Here is a 25511-nt window from a genome sequence, read left to right as displayed (position 1 = left end):
TTACCTTAAGAAAATGTTTATTCAACAAGGTTTTATTTTACAGCCCCTTGCATGCATTGCGCCTGTCACTGCTGCGGCGGCATTCTGGTTTGAGGCCCTGGAAGAGGCCATCCATACAGCTCCATTGACTGAAATTGTTGACAAGCTTAGAACTCTTAAGCTAGCTAACTCATTTGTTTCTGATGCCATTGTTCATTTGACTAAACTAACGGCTAAGAATTCCAGATTCGCCATCCAGGCGCGTAGGGCGCTATGGCTCAAATCCTGGTCAGCTGATGTGACTTCAAAGTCTAAATTACTCAACATTCCTTTCAAGGGGCAGACCTTATTCGGGCCTGGTTTGAAAGAAATTATTTCTGACATTACTGGAGGTAATGTCAGGACAGGGCCAAATCAAAGGCCAAACAGTCTAATTTTCGTGCCTTTCGAAATTTCAAGGCAGGTGCAGTATCAACTTCCTCTGCTTCAAAACAAGAGGGAACTTTTGCTCAATCCAAGCAGGCCTGGAAACCTAACCAGTCCTGGAACAAGGGCAAGCAGGCCAGAAAGCCTGCTGCTGCCTCTAAGACAGCATGAAGGAGCGGCCCCCTATCCGACAACGGATCTAGTAGGGGGCAGACTCTCTCTCTTCGCCCAGGCGTGGGCAAGAGATGTTCAGGATCCCTGGGCGTTGGAGATCAAATCTCAGGGATATCTTCTGGACTTCAAAGCTTCTCCTCCACAAGGGAGATTTCACCTTTCAAGATTATCTGCAAACCAGATAAAGAAAGAGGCATTCCTAAGCTGCGTACAAGGAGTGATCCATCCAGTTCCGCGGACGGAACAAGGACAGGGGTTTTATTCAAATCTGTTTGTGGTTCCCAAAAAAGAGGGAACCTTCAGACCAATTTTGGATTTAAAAATCCTAAACAAATTCCTCAGAATTCCGTCATTTAAGATGGAAAGTATTCGAACCATTTTACCCATGATCCAAGAGGGTCAGTACATGACCACAGTGGACTTAAAGGATGCCTACCTTCACATTCCGATTCACAAGAATCATCATCGGTTCCTGAGGTTTGCCTTTCTAGACAGGCATTACCAATTTGTAGCTCTTCCATTCGGGTTGGCTACAGCCCCAAGAATTTTTACAAAGGTTCTGGGCTCACTTCTGGCAGTCCTAAGACCGCGAGGCATAGCGGTGGCTCCTTACCTGGACGACATCCTGATACAGGCGTCAAGCTTTCAAATTGCCAAATCTCATACAGAGATAGTTCTGGCATTCCTGAGGTCGCATGGGTGGAAAGTGAACGAAGAAAAGAGTTCTCTATCTTCTCTCACAAGAGTTTCCTTCCTAGGGACTCTAATAGATTCTGTAGAAATGAAAATTTACCTGATGGAGTCCAGGTTATCAAAACTTCTAAATGCTTGCCGTGTTCTTCACTCCATTCCGCACCCCACGGTGGCTCAGTGCATGGAAGTAATCGGCTTAATGGTAGCGGCGATGGACATAGTGCCATTCGCGCGCCTGCATCTCAGACCGCTGCAATTATGCATGCTCAGTGCTCAGTCAGTGGAATGGGGATTACACAGATTTGTCCCCTCTACTAAATCTGGATCAGGAAACCAGAGATTCTCTTCTCTGGTGGTTATCTCGGGCCCATCTGTCCAAGGGTATGACCTTTCGCAGACCAGATTGGACAATTGTAACAACAGATGCCAGCCTTCTAGGTTGGGGTGCAGTCTGGAACTCCCTGAAGGCTCAGGGTTCATGGACTCAGGAGGAGAAACTCCTCCCAATAAATATTCTGGAGTTAAGAGCAATATTCAATGCTCTTCTGGCTTGGCCTCAGCTAGCAACACTGAGGTTCATCAGATTTCAGTTGGACAACATCACGACTGTGGCTTAAATCAACCATCAACGGGGAACCAGGAGTTCCCTAGCGATGTCAGAAGTATCCAAGATAATTCGCTGGGCAGAGACTCACTCTTGCCACCTGTCAGCGATCCAGATCCCAGGTGTAGAGAACTGGGAGGAGGATTTTCTAAGTCGTCAGACTTTTCATCCGGGGAAATGGGAACTCCATCCGGAGGTGTTTGCTTAAATGGTTCTCCGTTGGGGCAAACCAGAATTGGATCTCATGGCGTCTCGCCAGAACGCCAAGCTTCCTTGTTACGGAACCAGGTCCAGGGACCCAGAAGCGGCACTGATAGATGCTCTAGCAGCGCCTTGGTTCTTCAACCTGGCTTATGTGTTTCCACCGTTTCCTCTGCTCCCTCGTCTGATTGCCAAAATCAAACAGGAAAGAGCATCAGTGATATTGATAGCGCCTGCGTGGCCACGCAGGACCTGGTATGCAGACCTAGTGGACATGTCATCCTTTCCACCATGGACTCTGCCTCTGAGTCAAGACCTTGTAATACAAGGTCCTTTCAATCATCCTAATCTACTTTCTCTGAGGCTGACTGCATGGAGATTGAACGCTTGATCCTATCAAAGCGTGGCTTCTCCTAGACAGTAATTGATACCTTAATATAGTTACGAAAGCCTGTCACCAGGAAAATTTACCACAAGATATGGCGTAAATATCTTCATTGGTGTGAATCCAAGAATTACTCATGGAGTAGGGTTAGGATTCCTAAGATATTGTCCTTCCTCCAAGAGGGTTTGGACAAAGGATTATCAGCTAGTTCTTTAAAGGGACAGATTTCTGCTCTGTCTATTCTTTTACACAAGCGTCTGACAGAAGTTCCAGACGTTCAGGCATTTTGTCAGGCTTTAGTTAGAATTAAGCCTGTGTTTAAACCTGTTGCTCCTCCATGGAGCTTAAACTTGGTTCTTAAAGTTCTTCAAGGGGTTCCGTTTGAACCTCTTCATTCTATTGATATCAAACTTCTTTCATGGAAAGTTCTTTTTCTGATGGCTATTTCCTCGGCTCGAAGAGTCTCGGAGTTATCTGCCTTACATTGTGATTCTCCTTATCTGATCTTTCATTCAGATAAAGTTGTTCTGCGTACAAAACCTGGGTTTTTACCTAAGGTGGTTTCTAACAAGAATATCAATCAAGAGATTGTTGTTCCATCATTATGTCCTAATCCTTCTTCAAAGAAGGAACGTCTTTTGCATAATCTAGACGTAGTCCGTGCCTTGAAGTTTTACTTACAGGCTACTAAAGATTTTCGCCAAACATCTAACCTGTTTGTTGTTTACTCTGGACAGAGGAGAGGTCGGAAGGCCTCAGCAACCTCTTTCTTTTTGGCTTCGGAGTATAATCCGTTTAGCCTATGAGACTGCTGGACAGCAGCCTCCTGAAAGGATTACAGCGCATTCTACTAGAGCTGTGGCTTCCACCTGGGCCTTTAAAAATGAGGCCTCTGTTGAACAGATTTGCAATGCTGCAACTTGGTCTTCACTTCATACTTTTTCCAAATTTTCCAAATTTGATACTTTTGCTTCTTCGGAGGCTGTTTTTGGGAGAAAGGTTCTACAGGCAGTGGTTCCTTCCGTTTAAGTTCCTGCCTTGTCCCTCCCATCATCCGTGTACTTTAGCTTTGGTATTGGTATCCCACAAGTAATGGATGATCCGTGGACTGGATACACTTAACAAGAGAAAACATAATTTATGCTTACCTGATAAATTTATTTCTCTTGTAGTGTATCCAGTCCACGGCCCGCCCTGTCCTTTTCAGGCAGGTCTAAATTTTAATTAAAGTTCAGTCACCACTGCACCCTATGGTTTCTCCTTTCTCGGCTTGTTTCGGTCGAATGACTGGATATGGCAGTGAGGGGAGGAGCTATATAGCAGCTCTGCTGTGGGTGATACTCTTGCAACCTCCTGTTGGGAAGGAGAATATCCCACAAGTAATGGATGATCCGTGGACTGGATACACTACAAGAGAAATAAATTTATCAGGTAAGCATAAATTATGTTTTTAACACACACCTTTGTATGAGATCTATTTCAATGCGGTGCTTAATTGCTGGTATACGCTATGAATGTATAACAAAATGTCCCTTTTTTAATTTTTTTTTAATTGCTTATAATCACTTGGACATAGAAAATTCGTGAAATACGTAGTTTTGCTTTTTGTTTTTATAATAATTTAATCATGTATAGGTTATTTTCACTGGTAAAATATGAATGTGTAATTCTACAAATATTTTTCTGTTTCTCTGCAGATTTTACTTATGAATATGTTCAAAGAGAAGCTCTTAAAGTACCTCTTCTATTCCGAGCTAAGGATGGACTTGGCATTAAGTAAGTGTAAATGTATGCTTTTAAAGTCTACTCCACATTAGTTATTGTTTAAAAAGATAATTACCCATTCACCAGTTTTGCATAACCAACACAGTTATATTAATATACTATTTACCTCTGTGATTACCTTGTATCTAACCCTCTGCAGACTGCCTCCTTATCTCAGTTCTTTTGACAGTCTTGCATTTAAGCCAATCAGTGTTGACTCATAACTCTCTATGGGAGTGAGCACGTTCTCTATATAGCACACATGAAATAGTGCTTTCTAACTGTAAAAAAACTGTCAAAATGCACTGACATAAGAGGCGGCCTTCAATGGCGTAGAAATAAGCATATGAGCCTACCTAGGTTTGGCTTTCAACAAAGAATACCAAGAGCAAATTTGATAAGTCAATCGGAAAGCTGATTAAAATTGCATGCCCTATCTGAATCATGAAAGTTTAATGTTGAATAGACTGTTAGACTATATTCTTTACATACTACTTACAGTACAAAAGTCCAGGGATGGAAAAAGCGCTCCAAGCCTTTATAGTAAAATATTCAATCCTTTATTCCAAAAAAGTATTTAAAATCACATATGATAAAAGCGGTCCGCACAAGAAAAAGTGCAAAAATACAGGCGAAAGAACAGGTGCACCCAGCAAACGTTTTGTGCTGTTATGCACTTGGTCACTGATGATTAGTTCACCTGTTCTGTACTCTATTTATAGCCTAAATTTCCAAATTCTTAAAGAAACATGTCAACCTGTATTTTAGATATCAGTAAGTGAGCCAATGACAAGAAACCTAATTGTATAAGAAACTTTGTAATTATAATTCACACTCCAATATGTTTAGACAATATTTAAAACACAGTTTTAGCAACTAACTACTATTTAGAATCCTAAGAGGCATAGTACTAACTTATGTGCTAAACAATGAGCCTATGACAAGAAACATTTGTATATACAAGTAGATAAACATAGCATTGCAAGGTAACATATGTCAGAAACAGAGACTCGCCACATTGAGTAAACATATCAACCTATATCACAGATATTAACACGTGAGCCTATGACAAGAAACCCATCATATGTATTTAATGTACTATTTAGCAAACAAATCTAGATCTGTTTGCTAAATAGTATATTACTAGAATATGATAAGCCCATACAATAGTTCGTGAGGTTCACTCAGTATACATTATATATATATATATATATATATATATATATATATATATATATATATATACTTTGTTTCTTGTCATAGGCTCACGTGTTAATATCTGTGATATAGGTTGATATGTTTACTCAATGTGGTGAGTCTCTTTTTCTGACATATGTTACCTTGCAATGCTATGTTTATCTACTTGTATATACAAATGTTTCTTGTCATAGGCTCCTTGTTTACCACATAAGTTAGTACCATGCCTCTTAGGATTCTAAATAGTAGTTAGGTGCTAAAACTGTGTTTTTAAATATTGTCTAAACATATTGGAGTGTGAATTATAATTACAAAGTTTCTTATACAATTAGGTTCCTTGTCATTGGCTCACTTACTGATATCTAAAATACAGGTTGACATGTTTCTTTAAGAATTTGGAAATTTAGGCTATAAATAGAGTACAGAACAGGTGAACTAATCAGCAGTGACCAAGTGCATAACTGCACGAAACGTTTGCTGGGTGCACCTGTTCTGTCGGCTGTATTTTTGCACTTTTTCTTGTGCTGACCGCTTTTATCATATGTGATTTTAAATACTTTTTTGGAATAAAGGATTGAATATTTTACTATAAAGGCTTGGAGCGCTTGTTCTTTTTCCATCCTTGGACTTTTGTGTTTGTAATAAGTGCGTGTGCAGACGCACTGGGAAAAAAGGTTGCCGCCTGTGAGTATAAATTTATATTGGATATATCCTATTGGGACCTGATCCACATACCCTCTCTCTTGTTTTACCTTTGCCTATGGACATTTAACAATTTGCCACCCTAAGACCCTCAGAGTGCTTAGTTGAGCAGGTTTGGGTATCTCTACTTACAGTACGTATGTGATTTCTCTTGTAAGATGTATCGAGTCCACGGATTCATCCATACTTGTGGGATATTCTCCTTCCTAACAGGAAGTGGCAAAGAGAGCACCCACAGCAGAGCTGTCTATATAGCTCCTCCCTTAGCCCCGTCCCCAGTCATTCTCTTTGCCTGCTTAACTGCTAGGAAGGGTAAAGTGAGTGTGGTGACAAAAATGTTAGTTTTTATTTTCTCAAGCAAAAGTTTGTTATTTTAAATGGTACCGGTGAGTACTATTTACTCTCTGGCAGAAAAGGGATGAAGAGATCTGCAAGGTGGATGATGATTTTAGCACTTTGTAACTAAAATCCACTGCTGTTCTCACAAGGGCTGAAAAGTACAGGAAAACTTCAGTTGGGGGAACAGTTTGCAGGCTAAACTGCTTTGAGGTATGTTCAGTCTATTTTTTTCTAGACAGACTGTGTTAATTCTAGAAAAGGCTGGCAATATCCCCATGAGGGAAGGGTAAGCTGTATTCAGACACTTAGTAGGAATCCCAGCTTGCATAAAGGGCTTATTAGTTACTGGTGACACTGATAGGAAAAAACGTTTTTATTTTTATTGCAAATATAAAAAATTTTGAGGGACTTTAAGGGGTCTTTGTGGCTTGTTTAAGGGTTATTAACCCACATGGCTAGTTTAAGAAACACTCTGTTGTGTTTCTTTTAGGCCCCATAACATCGAGTGAGGTGGGAGGGGCCTATTTTCGCGCCTCAGTTGCGCAGTTTCTTTTCTTTCATGTAATTGGCAAGAGTCCATGAGCTAGTGACATATGGGATATACAATCCTACCAGGAGGGGCAAAGTTTCCCAAACCTCAAAATGCCTATAAATACACCCCTCACCACACCCACAATTCAGTTTTACAAACTTTGCCTCCTATGGAGGTGGTGAAGTAAGTTTGTGCTAAGATTTCTACATTGATATGCGCTTCTCAGCATTGTTGAAGCCCGATTCCTTTCAGAGTACAGCGAATGTCAGAGGGACGTGAAGGGAGTATCACTTATTGAATACGATGATTTCCCTAACGGGGGTCTATTTCATGGGTTCTCTGTTATCGGTCGTAGAGATTCATCTCCTACCTCCCTTTTCAGATCGACGATATACTCTCAATTTACCATTACCTCTTCTGATAACTGTTTCTGTACTGGTTTGGCTATCTGCTATATGTGGATGGGTGTCTTTTGGTAAGTATGTTTTTTTATTACTTAAATTCAATTGATTACTTTTTGCAAATTGCGGGTGGCATTATGCCCGCGGGTGTGTGAAATGCTAAACTTTATTCCGTTATTCTTGGCGCGGAAATATTTTTGGCGCAGAAAAATACGTCTGACGCAACTTCGTCATTTCCGGCGTCATACTTGACACTGAGACCTTTCACACGGTTGCGTCATTAGTCACGCGAGTGTGTCATTTCAATGGGGTATTTCAATACCCCATTGATGTTTGCCTTTTGATTTTTTCTCTATCAGAGGCCTATGCTATTTGCTTTTTTCCCATTCCTGAAACTGTCATATAAGGAAATAGATAATTTTGCTTTTTTTAGGTTGTTTTTTATCTTGCATTTTGCAAGATTACTTTATCTGATCCTGCCTCAGAAGTTTCTGCTGGAACATTGCTGCCTGACATCGGTCCTACCAAAGCTAAGTGCATTTGTTGTAAAATTGTTGAAATTATTTTGCCGAATGTCATTTGTAATAGTTGTCATGATAAAATTTTACATGCAGTTAGTGTATCCATCAATAATAGCACATTGCCAGTTGTAGTTCCTTCAACTTCTAATGTGCATTATATACCTGTAAATTTGAAAGAATTTGTTTCTGATTCTATTTTGAAGGTTTTGTCTGCATTTCCACCTTCTAATAAACGTAAAGGTCTTTTAAAACTTCTCATTTAGTTGATGAAATTTCAAATGACCAACAACATAATTTATCCTCTTCTGATGAGGATCTATCTGATACAAAAGATCCTTCCTCAGACATTGACAAATCTACTTATTTATTTAAAATAGAGTTTATGCGTTCTTTATTAAAAGAAGTGTTAATTATTTTGGATATTTAGGTAACCAGTCCTATTGAAGTTCAGTCTAATAAACGTTTAAATGCTGTTTTTAAACCTCCTGTGGTTTCTCCAGGGTTTTTTTCCTATTCCTGAGGCTATTTCTGATATGATTTCTAGGGAATAGAATAAGCCAGGTACTTATTTTATTCCTTCTTCAAGGTTTAAAAAATTGTATCCTTTACCAGCAAAATCTATAGAGATTTGGGAAAAAATCCCCAAAGTTGATGGGGCTATTTCTACTCTTGCTAAACGTACCACTATTCCTATGGAAGATAGTACTTCCTTTAAGGATCCTTTAGATAGGAAGCTTGAATCTTATCTAAGGAAGGCCTATTTATATTCAGGTCATCTTCTCAGACCTTCAATTTCTTTGGCTGATGTTGCGGCTGTATCAACCTTCTGGTTGGAGAATTTAGGGCAACAGGAATTGGATTCTGACTTATCTAGCATTATTCGCCTATTGCAATATGCTAATCATTTTATTGTGATGCAATTTTTGATATCAAAATTGATGTTAGATCCATGTTCTTAGCTATTTTAGCTAGAAGAACTTTGTGGCTTAAATCTTGGAATGCTGATATGACATCTAAATCTAGATTACTATCTCTTTCTTTCCAAGGTAATAATTTATTTGGTTCTCAGTTGGATTCTATTATTTCAACTGTCACTGGGGGAAGGGAGTTTTTATGCCTCAGGATTAAAAACCTAAGGGTAAATATAAGGCTTCTAACCATTTTCGTTCTTTTCGTCAGAATAAGGAACAAAAATCAATCTTCCACCCAAGGAGTCTGCTTCCAATTGGAAGCCTTCCTCAAATTGGAATAAATCCAAGCCATTTAGGAAACCAAAGTCAGCCCCTAAGTCCGCATGAAGGTGTGGCCCTCATTCCAGCTCAGCTGGTAGGGGGCAGATTAAGGTTTTTCAAAGATATTTGGATAAAATCTGTCTCTCAAGGGTATCGAATAGGATTCAGAGTAAGACCTCCTGTGAGAAGATTTTTTCTCTCATGTATCCCAGTAAATCCAGTATAAGCTCCGGCTTTCCTGAAGTGTGTTTCAGACCTGGAGTCTTCAGGGGTAATCATGCCAGTTCCTCCTCAGGAACAAAGTTTGGGGTTTTATTCAAATCTATTCATTGTACCAAAGAAGGAAAATTTATTCAGACCAGTTCTGGATCTGAAATTTTTTTAATTGTTATGTAAGAGTACCAACTTTCAAGATGGTGACTATAAGGACTATTCTTTTTTTTGTTCAGCAAGGACATTATATGTACACAATAGACTTGCAGGATGCATACCTTCATATTCCGATTCATCCAGAACATTATCAGTTTCTGAGATTCTCTTTTCTAAACAAGCATTACCAATTTGTTGCTCTTCTATTTGGCCTAGCAACAGCTCCAAGAATCTTGTCAAAGGTTCTGGGTGCCCTACTCTCTGCAATCAGAGAACAGGGTATTGTGGTGTTTCCTTATTTGGACAATATCTTGGTACTAGCTCAGTCTTTGCGTACTGCAGAATCTCACACAAATCAATTAGTGTAGTTTCTTTGGAAACATGGTTGGAGGATCAATTTACCAAAAGTTTCTTGATTCCTCAGACAAGGGTCACCTTTTTAGGCTTCCAGATAGATTCAGTGTCCATGACTCTGTCTCTAACAAACAAGAGACGTTTAAAATTGGTTGCAGCATGCCGGCACCTTCAGTCTCAGTCATTTCCTTCAGTGGCTATGTGCATGGAAGGTCTCATGACTGCAGCATCGGACGTGATCCCCTTTGCTCGTTTTCACATGAGACCTCTACAGCTTTGTATGCTGAATCAATGTACGACACTCTCTGACATGGTGGATAGATCACCATAGTTTAATTCAAGGGGCTTCTTTTGTTCGGGCAACCTGGACTGTGATCACAACAGATGCGAGTCTTTCAGGTTGGGGAGCTGTTTGGGGATCTCTGACAGCACAAGGGGTTTGGAAATCTCAAGAGGCGAGATTACCAATAAATATTTTAGAACTCCTTTCAATTCTCAGAGCTTTTCCGTTTTGGCCTCTGCTAAAGAGAGAACCATTCATTTGTTTTCAGACAGACAATATAATGACAGTGGCGTATGTCAATCATCAGGGTGGAACTCGCAGTCCCCAAGCTATGGAAAAAGTATCTTGGATACTTGTTTGGGCGGAATCCAGCTCTTGTCTAATCTCTGCGGTGCTTATCCCAGGTGTAGACAATTGGGAGGCAGATTATCTCAGCCACCAGACTTTACATCCAGAGGAGTGGTCTCTCAATCCAGATGTGTTTTCTTAGATTGTTCAGTTGTGGGGTCTTCCAGAAATAGATCTCATGGCCTCTCATCTAAACAAGAAACTTCCCAGATACCTGTCCAGGTCCAGGGATGTTCAGGCGGAAGCAGGGGATGCACTGACACTTCTTTGGTGTTAGCATCCTGCTTACATTTTCCCGCCTCTAGTTCTCTTTCCAAAAGTGATCTCCAAATCATCATGGAACAATCATTTGTGTTGCTGGTGGCTCCAGCATGGCCACACAGGTTTTGGTATGCGGATCTGGTTTGGATGTCCAGTTGCCCGCTTTGGCCACTTCCGTTGGGCCAGACCTACTATCTCAAGGCCCGTTTTCTCTTGTTAAGTGTATCCAGTCCACGGATCATCCATTACTTATGGGATATTAACTCCTCCCCAACAGGAAGTGCAAGAGGATTCACCCAGCAGAGCTGCTATATAGCTCCTCCCCTAACTGCCATTACCAGTCATTCTCTTGCACCCAACGGATAGATAGGATGTGTGAGAGGACTGTGGTGATTATACTTAGTTTCATACCTTCAATCAAAAGTTTGTTATTTTATAATGGCACCGGAGTGTGTTATTCCTTCTCTGGTAGAATTTGAAGAAGAATCTACCTGAGTTTTTCTATGATTTTAGCCGGAGTAGTTAAGATCATATTGCTGTTTCTCGGCCATCTGAGGAGAGGTAAACTTCAGATCAGGGGACAGCGGGCAGATTAATCTGCAAAGAGGTATGTAGCAGCTTATTATTTTCTGACAATGGAATTGATGAGAAAATTCTGCCATACCGATATAATGTAAACTCAGCCTTAAATGCAGTAGCAGCAACTGGTATCAGGCTGTCATGTATGTATATTTTACACTTCAGTATTCTGGGGAATGGCACTTCACTGGAATTATACTGTATGCATAAAACTTTAGCCTAATTTGCAGGGACTAGCAACAGGCTTTTTAATAACACTCAATTTATTAATGTTAAACGTTTTTTGCTGGCATGTAAAATCGTTTAATTTTCTGAGGTACTGGGTGAAAAAATGTTTTGGGCACTATTTTTTTCCACTTGGCAGTCGTTTTATTTAATTTATGACAGTTTACTGATCTCTCTCACTGTTATGTGTGGGGGGAGGGACCTTTTTTGGTGCTTTTGCTACGCATCAAAAAATTCAGTCAGAAGTTTATTGTCTTCCCTGCATGATCCGGTTCATCTCTACAGAACTCAGGGGTCTTCAAAACTTGTTTTGAGGGAGGTAATCACTCACAGCAGAGCTGTGAGATTGTAGTTGACTGTGATAAAAAAAAAAAACGTTTATTTCTGTATTTTTTTTTTTTTTTTTCTGCTATCAGGGTTAGTTATCCTTTGCTAATGGGAGCAATCCTTTGCTAAAATTGTGTTTTTTACAAAGATTTGATGCTATAACTTTTCAGTTTATTAATTTTCAACTGTCATAACTTTTTCTGTGCTTCTTATAGGCACAGTACGTTTTCATATTATAGTAAATTACTTGAAAAGTATTTCCAAGTTGCTAGTTTATTTGCTAGTGTGTTAAACATGTCTGATTCAGAGGAAGATATCTGTGCTATATGTGCTAAAGCCAAAGTGGAGCCCAATAGAAATTTATGTACTAACTGTATTGATGCTACTTTAAATAAAAGTCAATCTGTACAAATTGAACATATTTCACCAAACAACGAGGGGAGAGTTATGCCGACTAACTCGCCTCACGTGTCAGTACCTGCATCTCCCGCTCGGGAGGTGCGTGATATTGTAGCGCCGAGTACATCTGGGCGGCCATTACAAATCACATTACAGGATATGGCTACTGTTATGACTGAAGTTTTGGCTAAATTACCAGAACTAAGAGGTAAGCGTGATCACTCTGGGGTGAGAACAGAGTGCGCTGATAATATTAGGGCCATGTCAGACACTGCGTCACAATTTGCAGAACATGAGGACGGAGAGCTTCATTCTGCGGGTGACGGTTCTGATCCAAACAAACTGGATTCAGATATTTCAAATTTTAAATTTAAGCTGGAAAACCTCCGTGTATTACTAGGGGAGGTGTTAGCGGCTCTGAATGATTGTAACACAGTTGCAATACCAGAGAAAATGTGTAGGTTGGATAAATATTTTGCGGTACCGGCGAGTACTGACGTTTTTCCTATACCTAAGAGACTTACTGAAATTGTTTCTAAGGAGTGGGATAGACCCGGTGTGCCGTTCTCACCCCCTCCGATATTTAGAAAGATGTTTCCAATAGACGCCACCACACGGGACTTATGGCAAACGGTCCCTAAGGTGGAGGGAGCAGTTTCTACTTTAGCTAAGCGTACCACTATCCCGGTGGAGGATAGCTGTGCCTTTTCAGATCCAATGGATAAAAAGTTAGAGGGTTACCTTAAGAAAATGTTTGTTCAACAAGGTTTTATATTGCAACCTCTTGCATGCATTGCGCCTGTCACGGCTGCAGCAGCATTTTGGTTTGAGTCTCTGGAAGAGACACTTGAATCAGCTCCATTAGATGAGATTACACACAAGCTTAAAGCCCTTAAGTTAGCTAACTCATTTATTTCAGATGCCGTAGTACATTTAACTAAACTTACGGCTAAGAATTCCGGATTCGCCATTCAGGCACGCAGAGCACTGTGGCTAAAATCCTGGTCAGCTGACGTTACTTCTAAATCTAAATTGCTTAATATACCTTTCAAAGGGCAGACCTTATTCGGGCCCGGGTTGAAAGAAATTATCGCTGACATTACAGGAGGTAAAGGCCATGCCCTGCCTCAAGACAGAGCCAAACCTAAGGCTAGACAGTCTAATTTTCGTTCCTTTCGTAATTTCAAAGCAGGAGCAGCATCAACTTCCTCTGCACCAAAACAGGAAGGAGCTGTTGCTCGCTACAGACAAGGCTGGAGACCTAACCAGTCCTGGAACAAGGGCAAGCAGGCCAGGAAACCTGCTACTGCCCCTAAGACAGCATGAATCGAGGGCCCTCGATCCGGGAACGGATCTAGTGGGGGGCAGACTTTCTCTCTTCGCCCAGGCTTGGGCAAGAGATGTCCAGGATCCCTGGGCGTTAGAGATCATATCTCAGGGATACCTTCTAGACTTCAAATTCTCTCCCCCAAGAGGGAGATTTCATCTGTCAAGGTTGTCAACAAACCAAAGAAAGAAAGAGGCGTTTCTACGCTGCGTACAAGATCTTTTATTAATGGGAGTGATCCATCCGGTTCCGCGGTCGGAACAAGGACAAGGGTTTTACTCAAATCTGTTTGTGGTTCCCAAAAAAGAGGGAACTTTCAGGCCAATCTTGGATTTAAAGATCCTAAACAAATTCCTAAGAGTTCCATCGTTCAAAATGGAAACTATTCGGACAATTTTACCCATGATCCAAAAGGGTCAGTACATGACCACAGTGGATTTAAAGGATGCTTACCTTCACATACCGATTCACAAAGATCATTACCGGTATCTAAGGTTTGCCTTTCTAGACAGGCATTACCAGTTTGTAGCTCTTCCATTCGGATTGGCTACGGCTCCGAGAATCTTCACAAAGGTTCTGTGTGCTCTTCTGGCGGTACTAAGACCGCGAGGAATTGCGGTAGCTCCGTACCTAGACGACATTCTGATACAAGCTTCAAGCTTTCAAACTGCCAAGTCTCATACAGAGTTAGTACTGGCATTTCTAAGGTCGCATGGATGGAAGGTGAACGAAAAGAAGAGTTCTCTCTTTCCACTCACAAGAGTTCCCTTCTTGGGGACTCTTATAGATTCTGTAGAAATGAAGATTTACCTGACAGAAGACAGGTTAACAAAGCTTCAAAATGCATGCCGTGTCCTTCATTCCATTCAACACCCGTCAGTAGCTCAATGCATGGAGGTGATCGGCTTAATGGTAGCAGCAATGGACATAGTACCCTTTGCACGTCTACATCTCAGACCGCTGCAATTGTGCATGCTAAGTCAGTGGAATGGGGATTACTCAGACTTGTCCCCTACTCTGAATCTGGATCAAGAAACCAGAAATTCTCTTCTATGGTGGCTTTCTCGGCCACATCTGTCCAGGGGGATGCCATTCAGCAGGCCGGACTGGACAATTGTAACAACAGACGCCAGCCTACTAGGTTGGGGCGCTGTCTGGAATTCTCTGAAGGCTCAGGGACAATGGAATCAGGAGGAGAGTCTCCTACCAATAAACATTCTGGAATTGAGAGCAGTTCTCAATGCCCTTCTGGCTTGGCCCCAGTTAACAACTCGGGGGTTCATCAGGTTTCAGTCGGACAACATCACGACTGTAGCTTACATCAACCATCAGGGAGGGACAAGAAGCTCCCTAGCAATGATGGAAGTATCAAAGATAATTCGCTGGGCAGAGTCTCACTCTTGCCACCTGTCAGCAATCCACATCCCGGGAGTGGAGAACTGGGAGGCGGATTTATTAAGTCGTCAGACTTTTCATCCGGGGGAGTGGGAACTTCATCCGGAGGTCTTTGCCCAAATACTTCGACGTTGGGGCAAACCAGAGATAGATCTCATGGCGTCTCGACAGAACGCCAAGCTTCCTCGTTACGGGTCCAGATCCAGGGATCCGGGAGCGGTTCTGATAGATGCTTTGACAGCACCTTGGACCTTCGGGATGGCTTATGTGTTTCCACCCTTCCCGATGCTTCCTCGATTGATTGCCAGAATCAAACAGGAGAGAGCATCAGTGATTCTAATAACGCCTGCATGGCCACGCAGGACTTGGTATGCAGATCTAGTGGACATGTCATCCTGTCCACCTTGGTCGCTACCTCTGAAACAGGACCTTCTGATCCAGGGTCCCTTCAAACATCAAAATCTAATTTCTCTGAAGCTGACTGCTTGGAAATTGAACGCTTGATTTTATCAAAACGTGGTTTTTCTGAGTCAGTTATTGATACCTTAATACAGGCTAGGAAGCCTGTTACCAGAAAGATTTACCATAAGATATGGCGCAAATACTTATATTGGTGCGAATCCAAGAGTTACTCATGGAGTATGGTTAGGATTCCGAGGATATTGTCTTTTCTACAAGAAGGTTTAGAAAAGGGTTTATCCGCTAGTTCCTTAAAGGGACAGATTTCAGCTCTGTCCATTCTTTTACACAAACGTCTGTCAGAAGTTCCGGACGTTCAAGCTTTTTGTCAGGCTTTAGCTAGGATCAAGCCTGTGTTTAAAACTGTTGCTCCACCATGGAGTTTGAACTTAGTTCTTAATGTTTTACAGGGGGTTCCGTTTGAACCCCTTCATTCCATTGATATCAAGTTGTTATCTTGGAAAGTTCTGTTTTTAATGGCGGTTTCCTCGGCTCGAAGAGTCTCTGAGTTATCTGCCTTACATTGTGATTCTCCTTATCTGATTTTTCATTCAGACAAGGTAGTTCTGCGTACTAAACCTGGGTTCCTACATAAGGTGGTCACTAACAGGAATATCAATCAAGAGATTGTGGTTCCATCTTTGTGTCCTAATCCTTCTTCGAAAAAGGAACGTCTGCTACACAATCTAGATGTAGTCCGTGCCCTGAAATTTTATCTACAGGCAACTAAGGATTTTCGACAAACGTCTTCCCTGTTTGTCGTTTATTCTGGTCAGAGGAGAGGTCAAAAAGCTTCGGCTACCTCTCTCTCCTTTTGGCTTTGTAGCATAATACGGTTAGCCTATGAGACTGCTGGACAGCAGCCTCCTGAAAGAATTACAGCACATTCTACTAGAGCTGTGGCTTCCACTTGGGCCTTTAAGAATGAGGCTTCTGTTGAACAGATTTGCAAGGCTGCAACTTGGTCTTCTCTTCATACTTTTTCCAAATTTTACAAATTTGACACTTTTGCTTCTTCGGAGGCTGTTTTTGGGAGAAAGGTTCTTCAGGCAGTGGTTCCTTCCGTATAAAGAGCCTGCCTGTCCCTCCCGTCATCCGTGTACTTTAGCTTTGGTATTGGTATCCCATAAGTAATGGATGATCCGTGGACTGGATACACTTAACAAGAGAAAACATAATTTATGCTTACCTGATAAATTTATTTCTCTTGTAGTGTATCCAGTCCACGGCCCGCCCTGTCACTTTAAGGCAGGTAATTTTTCCATTAAACTACAGTCACCACTGTACCCTATGGTTTTCCTTTCTCTGCATGTTTTCGGTCGAATGACTGGTAATGGCAGTTAGGGGAGGAGCTATATAGCAGCTCTGCTGGGTGAATCCTCTTGCACTTCCTGTTGGGGAGGAGTTAATATCCCATAAGTAATGGATGATCCGTGGACTGGATACACTACAAGAGAAATAAATTTATCAGGTAAGCATAAATTATGTTTTTCCATCAGGATCTCAAATCATTAAATTTGAAGGTATGGAAATTGAACGCTTAGTTCTAAGTTATAGAGGTTTCTCTGACTCGGTGTTTAATACTATGTTACAATATCGTAAATCTGTTTCTAGAAAGATTTATTATAGAGTTTGGAAGACTTACATTTCATGGTGTTGTTCTCATAAATTCTCCTGGCATTCTTTTAGAATTCCTAGAATTTTTCAGTTTCTTCAGGACGGTTTGGATAAGGGTTTGTCTGCAAGTTCCTTGAAAGGACAAATCTCAGCTCTTTCTGTTTTATTTCACAGAAAGATTGCTATACTTCCTGATATACACTGTTTTGTACAGGCTTTAGTTCTTTTTAAGCCTGTTATTTAATAAATTTCTCCTCTTCGGAGTCTTAATTTGGTTCTGACGGCTTTACAGGTTCTTCCATTTGAACCTATGCATTTTTTGGACATTAAACTACTTTCTTGGAAAGTGTTGTTCCTTTTGGTCATCTCTTCTGCTAGAAGAGTTTCTGAGTTATCTGCTCTTTCTTTTGAGTCTCCTTTTCTGATTTTGTTCATCAGGATAAGGCAGTTTAGCGGACTTCTTTTTAATTTTTACCTAAGGTTGGGAATTCTAACAACATTAGTAGAGAAATTGTTGTCCCTTCCTTGTGTCCAAATCCTAAGAATTCTTTGGAAAGTTCCTTACTTTATTTGGATGTGGTAAGAGCTTTGAAATATTATGTGGAAGCTACTAAAGATTTCAGGAAGACTTCCAGTCTATTTGTTTTATTTTCTGGTTCTAGGAAAAGTCAGAAGGCTTCTGCTATTTCCTTAACTTCTTGGTTGAAACTTTTGATTCATCAAGTTAACTTTGAGTCGGGTCAGGCACCGCCTCAGAGAATTACAGCTCATTCTACTAGATCAGTCTCCACTTTGTGGGCTTTTAAGAATGAAGCTTCAGTTGATCAGATTTGCAAAGCGGCAACTTGGTCCTCTTTGCATTCATTTACTAAATTCTACCGTTTTGATGTATTTGCTTTTTCGGAAGCAGTTTTTGGTAGAAAAGTTCTTCAGGCAGCTGTTTCAGTTTGATTCTTCTGCTTTTGATTTAAGTTTTTTTCTTTCATATGAAATAAACTTATATTTTTGGGTTGTGGATTAATTTTTTTCAGCAGATTATGGCTGTTTTATTTTTATTCCCTCCCTCTCTAGTGACTCTTGAGTGGAGATCCACATCTTGGGTATTGATATCCCATATGTCACTAGCTCATGGACTCTTGCCAATTACATGAAAGAAAACATAATTTATTTAAGAACTTACCTGATAAATTCATTTCTTTCATATTGGCAAGAGTCCATGAGGCCCACCCTTTTTATGGTGGTTATGATTTTTTGTATAAAGCACAATTATTTCCAAATTTCCTTTGTTGATGCTTACTACTCCTTTCTTTATCACCCCACTGCTTGGCTATTCATTAAACTGAATTGTGGGTGTGATGAGGTGTATTTATAGGCATTTTGAGGTTTGGGAAACTTTGCCCCTCCTGGTAGGATTGTATATTCCATACGTCAGTAGCTCATGGACTCTTGCCAATATGAAAGAAATTAATTTGTCAGGTAAGTTCTTACATAAATTATGTTTTCCTCAGAGACATCCAGCTGTTTCTCCAGAGGTTCCTACTGTGTTTGAGGGCTGTAAAGAAGTTTTTTTCCCCCACAAATCGTTCCTTAAGGGCAGGTAGGCGCTGAGCGTTTTTTTAGCGGTTTTTGACGTTTTGTCAATCCGGTTTTTACATTAAGGGGCAAAGTTACTAAGGCTTTATGATGCTACTGTAAAAATTTGGTTGAGTTTACTGCTTTTTTACACTGTTTTGCAGAGTTTGTGCAGCTTTTTTTCTCTTAAAGGCACAGTACTGTTTTTTTCTAAGTGTTATTTGCTTTGATTAAAGTGTTTTCCAAGCTTGCTTGTTACATTACTAGCCTGTTTAACATGTCTGACACCAAGGAAAATCCTTGTTCAATGTGTTTAGAAGCCATTGTGGAACCCCCTATTAGAATGTGTCCCACTTGCACTGATATGTCTATAAATTATAAAGAGCATATTTTAGCACTTAAAAATATAGCAATAGATGATTCTCAGACAGAAGGAAATGAGTGTTTGACATCTAGCTCTCCCCAAGTGTCACAACCAGTAATGCCCGCACAAGTGACACCAAGTACCTCTACTCGAATTAATTTACTTTACAAGACATGGCCACAGTTATGAATAAAACCCTCACAGAGGTTTTCTCTAAACTGCCTGGTTTACAAGGAAAGCGTGACAGCTCTGGGTTAAGAACAAGTGCTGAGCCGTCTGACGCTTTAGTAGCCGTATCTGATATACCCTCACAATGTTCTGAAGTAGGGGTAAGGGATTTGTTATCTGAGGGAGAAATTTCTGATTCAGGAAAGACGCTCCCCTAGACAGATTCTGATATGACGGCCTTTAAATTTAAGCTTGAACACCTCCGCTTATTGCTCAAGGAGGTGTTAGCGACTCTAGATGATTGTGACCCTATAGTGGTTCCAGAGAAATTGTGTAAAATGCACAAATACTTAGAAGTTCCTGTTTACACTGTTGTTTTTCCAGTCCCTAAGAGGATTGTGAATATTGTTACTAAGGAGTGGGATAGACCAGGTATTCCGTTCGCTCCCCCTCCTGTTTTTAAGAATATGTTTCCCATATCTGACACCATGCGGGACTCATGGCAGACGGTTCCTAAGGTGGAGGGAGCTATTTCTACTCTGGCTAAGCGTACAACTATACCTATCGAAGACAGTTGTGCTTTCAAAGATCCTATGGATAAAAAATTAGAGGGTCTCCTGATGAAAATTTTTGTTCATCAAGATTTTCTTCTCCAACCTATTGCATGCATTGTTCCTGTAACTACTGCAGCTGCTTTCTGGTTCAAGGCTCTAGAGGAGGCTCTTCAGATGGAGACTCCATTAGAGGATATTATGGATAGAATTAAGGCCCTTAAGTTGGCTAATTCTTTCATTACAGATGCCACTTTCCAACTGGCTAAATTAGCGGCAAAGAATTCAGGTTTTGCCATTTTAGCTCGCAGGGCGTTATGGCTTAAGTCCTGGTCTGCTGATGTATAATCAAAATCTAAACTTTTGAACATCCCTTTCAAAGGAAAGACCCTATTTGGGCCTGAACTGAAAGAGATTATTTCAGACATCACTGGAGGTAAAGGCCATGCCCTCCCTCAGGATAAAACAAATAAAATGAGGACCAAACAAAATAATTTTCGTTCCTTTCGGAACTTCAAGGGTGGTCCCACTTCAGCTTACCTTGCTGCAAAGCAAGAGGGGAATTTTGCCTAATCCAAGTCAGTCTGGAGACCTAACCAGGCTTGGAATAAGGGTAAACAGGCCAAGAAGCCTGCAGCTGCCTCTAAGACAGCATAAAGGGGTAGCCCCCGATCCACGACCGGATCTAGTAGGGGGCAGGCGCTCTCTCTTCGCTCAGGCTTGTGCAAGAGATGTCCACGATTCCTGGGCTTTAGAAATTGTGTCCCAGGGATATTTTCTGGAGTTCAAAGACTCTCCCCCAAGGGGGAGATTTCACACTTCTCAATTGTCTGCAAACCAGACAAAGAGAGAGGCGTTCTTATGCTGTGTAGAAGACCTTCATACCATGAGAGTGATCCGCCCAGTTCCAAAAGAGGAACAAGGGCTAGGGTTTTACTCAAACCGGTTTGTGGTTCCCAAAAAAGAGGGAACTTTCAGACCAATCTTGGATCTCAAAATTCTAAACAAATTACTCAGAGTACCATCATTCAAGATGGAGACTATTCAGACTATTCTACCGTTGATCCAGAAGGGTCAATATATGACTACCGTGGACTTAAAGGATGCGTATCTACACATCCCTATTCACAGAGATCATCATCAATTCCTCAGATTCGCCTTTCTGGACAGGCATTACCAGTTTGTGGCCCTTCCCTTCGGGTTGGCCACGGCTCCCAGAATTTTCAGAAAGGTGCTAGGGTCCCTTTTGGCATAGCAGTGGCGCCTTATCTAGACGACATCTTAATTCAGGCATCGACTTTCCAGCTAGCCAAGTCTCACACGGACATCGTGTTGGCTTTTCTGAGATCTCACGGGCGGAAGGTGAACATAAAAAAGAGTTCTCTCTTCCCTCTCACAAGAGTTTCCTTCCTAGGGACTCTGATAGACTCGGTAGAAATGAAAATATTTCTGACGGATGTCAGAAAGTCAAAACTCTTAACCACTTGCCGAGCTCTTCATTCCATTCCTCGGCCTTCAGTGGCTCAGTGTATGGAGGTAATCGCACTCATGGTAACGGCAATGGACATAGTTCCTTTTGCCCGCCTACACCTCAGACCACTGCAACTATGCATGCTCAAACAGTGAAATGGGGATTATGCAGCTTTATCTCCTCAACTGCATCTGGACCAGGAGACCAGAGACTCTCTTCTCTGGTGGTTGTCTCAGGACCACCTGTCTCAGGGAATGTGTTTCCGCAGGCCAGAGTGGCTCATAGTAACGACAGATGCTAGGCTGGGGTGCAGTCTGGAACTCCCTGAAAGCACAGGGCTTATGGTTTCGGGAGGAAGCTCTCCTCCCGATAAACATTCTAGAACTGAGAGCGATATTCAATGCGCTTCAGACGTGGTCTCAGCTAGCTGCGGCCAAATTCATCAGATTTCAGTCGGACAACATCACGACTGTGGCTTATATCAATCATCAAGGAGGAACACGGAGTTCTCTAGCGATGATGGAGGTAACCAAAATAATCCGATGGGCGGAGGATCACTCTTGCCATCTCTCAGCAATCCATATCCCAGGGGTAGAGAACTGGGAGGCGGATTTCCTAAGTCGTCAGACTTTTCATCCGGGGGAGTGGGAGCTCCATCCGGAGGTATTTGCCCAGCTGACTCAGCTATGGGGCACACCAGAATTGGATCTGATGGCGTTCCGGCAGAACGCCAAACTTCCTTGTTACGGGTCCAGGTCCCGGGATCCCCAAGCGGTACTGATAGATGATCTAGCAGTGCCCTGGTCCTTCAATCTGGCCTATGTATTTCCACTGTTTCCTCTCCTCCCACGTCTGGTTGCCAGAATCAAGCAGGAGAGAGCTTCGGTAATTCTGATGGCACCTGCGTGGCCACGCAGGACTTGGTATGCAGACCTAGTGGACATGTCATCGGTTCCACCGTGGACTCTGCCAATGAGGCAGGACCTTCTAATCCAAGGTCCTTTCAACCATCCAAATCTAATTTCTCTTCGCCTGACTGCTTGGAGATTGAACGCCTGATTTTATCAAAGCGTGGTTTCTCATTGATACCCTGATTCAGGCTAGAAAGCCTGTCACCAGGAAAATCTATCATAAGATTTGGCGCAAATATTTTTATTGGTGTGAATCCAAGGGCTACTCATGGAGTAAGATTAAGATTCCTAGAATATTGTCTTTTCTCCAAGAAGGATTGGAGAAGGGATTATCAGCTAGTTCCTTAAAAGGACAGATTTCTGCTTTGTCTATTCTTTTATACAAGCGTCTGGCAGATGTCCCACACGTTCAAGCGTTTAGTCAGGCTTTAGTCAGAATCAAGCCTGTATTCAAACCTGTTGCTCCACCATGGAGCTTAAACTTAGTTCTTAAAGTTCTTCAAGGGGTTCAGTTTGAACCTATGCATTCCATAGATATTAAGCTTCTATCTTGGAAAGTTCTGTTTTTAGTAGCTATCTCTTCGGCTCGAAGAGTTTCTGAGTTATCTGCTTTACAGTGTGACTCACCATTATCTTGTTTTCCATGCAGATAAGGTGGTTTTACGTACCAAACCTGGATTCCTTCCTAAGGTTGTTTCTCATAGGAATATCAATCAGGAAATTGTTGTTCCTTCACTGTGTCCTAATCCTTCTTCAAAGAGGGAACGTCTGTTGCACAATCTTGATGTGGTTCGTGCTTTAAAGTTCTACTTGCAAGCAACCAAAGATTTCCGTCAAACATCTTCATTGTTTTTTGTCTATTCTAGTAAGCGCAGAGGTCAAAAGGCTACGGCTACCTCTCTTTTGGCTGAAATGCATCATCCGTCTGGCTTATGAGACTGCTGGCCAGCAGCCTCCTGAAAGAATTACTGCTCATTCTACTAGAGCAGTGGCTTCCACATGGGCTTTTAAAAATGAGGCTTCTGTTGAACAGATTTGTAAGGCGGCTACTTGGTCTTCGCTTCATACTTTTTTCCAAATTTTACAAATTCAATACTTTTTCTTCTTCGGAGGCTATTTTTGGGAGAAAGGTTCTATAAGCAGTGGTGCCTTCCGTTTAAGGTACCTGTCTTGTCCCTCCCTTCATCCGTGTCCTAAAGCTTTGGTATTGGTATCCCACAAGTATGGATGAATCTGTGGACTCGATACATCTTACAGGAGAAAACAGAATTTATGCTTACCTGATAAATTTCTTTCTCTTGTGATGTATCGAGTCCACGGCCCGCCCTGTCTGTTTAAGACAGGTTGTGTATTTTTATTTGAAAAACTTCAGTCACCTCTGCACCCTATAGTTTCTCCTTTTTCTTCCTAGCCTTCGGTCGAATGACTGGGGGGCGGAGCTAAGGGAGGAGCTATATAGAGAGCTCTGCTGTGTGTGCTCTCTTTGCCACTTCCTGTTAGGAAGGAGAATATCCCACAAGTATGGATAAATCCGTGGACTCGATACATCACAAGAGAGAGAAATTTATCAGGTAAGCATAAATTCTGTTTTTGTTAAGGAGATTTTTTTTTTTTTAGCATTTAAATAGTTTATTGAAAATATATGATTACATCTGCCTGCAACAACATATAATTTGAACATAAAGATTTATTAAACAGCATTAACAAAATTCTAAGTGAGTGAACCGAATAAAATCAAAGTCTAAACAAAATTTGACCAACCTTTGGTTTCAAAACTGCATCAATTCTTCTGGTTACACTTGTGCAAAGTCAGGGATTTTGTAAGCATAAAGTCAGGTTAAACAATTATACCAAACAAGTGCTAACGATCATGAATTTAATATGTAGGTTCAAACACAAATATAGCTGCAAGCAGCAACAGAGGTGGCCAAGCGTATTGCCTTTGCAATGGCATAGAAGCAGCTAAGTCACAATATAAAGCTATAGAGCAAGTTTTTACATTTCTAACATAAGCAGTTGGAAAAAACAACACATTTTTTAAAATTTTGCATTTTTCAAGATGGCTGTCACACCATATGAGTAAAATATATTGTGAATATCTAGGTCACAATATATGGTTATACAGCAAATTTCACAGCTTTAACATAAGCGGTTGCAAAGAAAACGCATTTTTCAAAATGTTCGCGTAAACCAATATGGCTGCCACAGCTTGTGACCAATTCCTTCAACATGAACAACTGTGACTCTAGGTCTCAATATAAGGTTATACAGCAAGTTTCACAGTTCTAACATAAGCAGTTGCAGAGAAAATAGATTTTAGACATTTTTGCGTAAAACAAAATGGCTTCCAGATCATATGATATACAGCCTCCATATTATGCACAATAGTTCTGACCATAGATGTCAATATACATAGCAAAAATAAAGCATTTTTGTAATGCGTTTTTTGTTTTATAATTAATTAAAAAATATCGTTAATCATTTTTGAACAATTCAAAATGGCTGCCAATCCACATGAACTATCAACTTCTCTATAAAGAAAATTTCAAGTCTGCCCTATAAGCGGTTTCGGAGAATATTTTTGTAGTTTTTAAAAAACATGCACACGAAACAAAATGGCAGCCAAGCTATGCAATGTATTGCTTTCAAATTGCACATACTAATGCTCACTATAGACCTCTACAATTTGCAGAAGTTTGATGAAAATTTGCAAATGTTTCATTTCACGAAGGCGACTGCGCAGTGTGAATTTTGACTACCTTTGAGGGTTATGACTGTGTGTAATCATGTGTATTACACTGTAATATTTTAAATATTGTAAAATTAATACATAAAGTGCAAATTTTACGCAATTAAATGTAGATAAAAAGGTTAATCTCTCACGGCAGCCATGTTGATTATGGAAAAATCGCAGTTTGAACAAACTTGGTAGAGGACCTTGCAAGGAGCATATATGCAAAATTGCGCTTTATTGCACTAAGCGGTTTAAGAGAAGAAGCTGTTTAAAGTTTTTTGCAAAATGCAAGATGGCTGCTACATCATGTGACCAAGGCACTTCTGTTAAGCAATGGTAAATCTAGGTCATAGCAGCACTGAGCAAGTTTCAAAGTTGTAACATAAGCAGTTCCAGAGCTAAAGATTTTTAAGCGTTTCTCAAAATTTGTCGCATAAAACAATATGGCTGCCTAACCTTATGACCTATGAGTTCAATGTTGCATGAGATGTAGCAGAGCAAATAGGCTGTACCAGCATACTTGATTTCAGGAGCTTTGCATTAGTAGTTCAAGAGTTATGGGCAATAGAAAAAATTGGCGGCATAATAATAATAATCCTGAAAATAGCAATAGGTTGTCCAGCAACTACATTGCTTGGCCACCTAAT

At 41.0% G+C, this 25511-nt stretch overlaps 1 protein-coding gene across 3 annotated transcripts in view; it reads left to right on the top strand.

Moving 5' to 3' along the window:
• The window catches only part of KDM2B (lysine demethylase 2B), a 1014988-nt gene that overhangs the window by 43886 nt on the left and 945591 nt on the right, over positions 1–25511 (top strand). For all 3 annotated transcript variants that reach the window (XM_053701743.1, XM_053701744.1, XM_053701742.1), the window contains exon 3: positions 4160–4238. In XM_053701743.1, the coding sequence (XP_053557718.1) occupies positions 4160–4238 (79 nt within the window). The remainder of the gene's footprint in view (positions 1–4159; positions 4239–25511) is intronic.

This window comes from Bombina bombina, chromosome 2 (genome assembly GCF_027579735.1).
Source record: "Bombina bombina isolate aBomBom1 chromosome 2, aBomBom1.pri, whole genome shotgun sequence".
NCBI lineage: Eukaryota > Metazoa > Chordata > Amphibia > Anura > Bombinatoridae > Bombina > Bombina bombina.
Note: the sequence above shows the minus strand (reverse complement) of the source record. Positions and strands in the feature narration are given on the sequence as shown.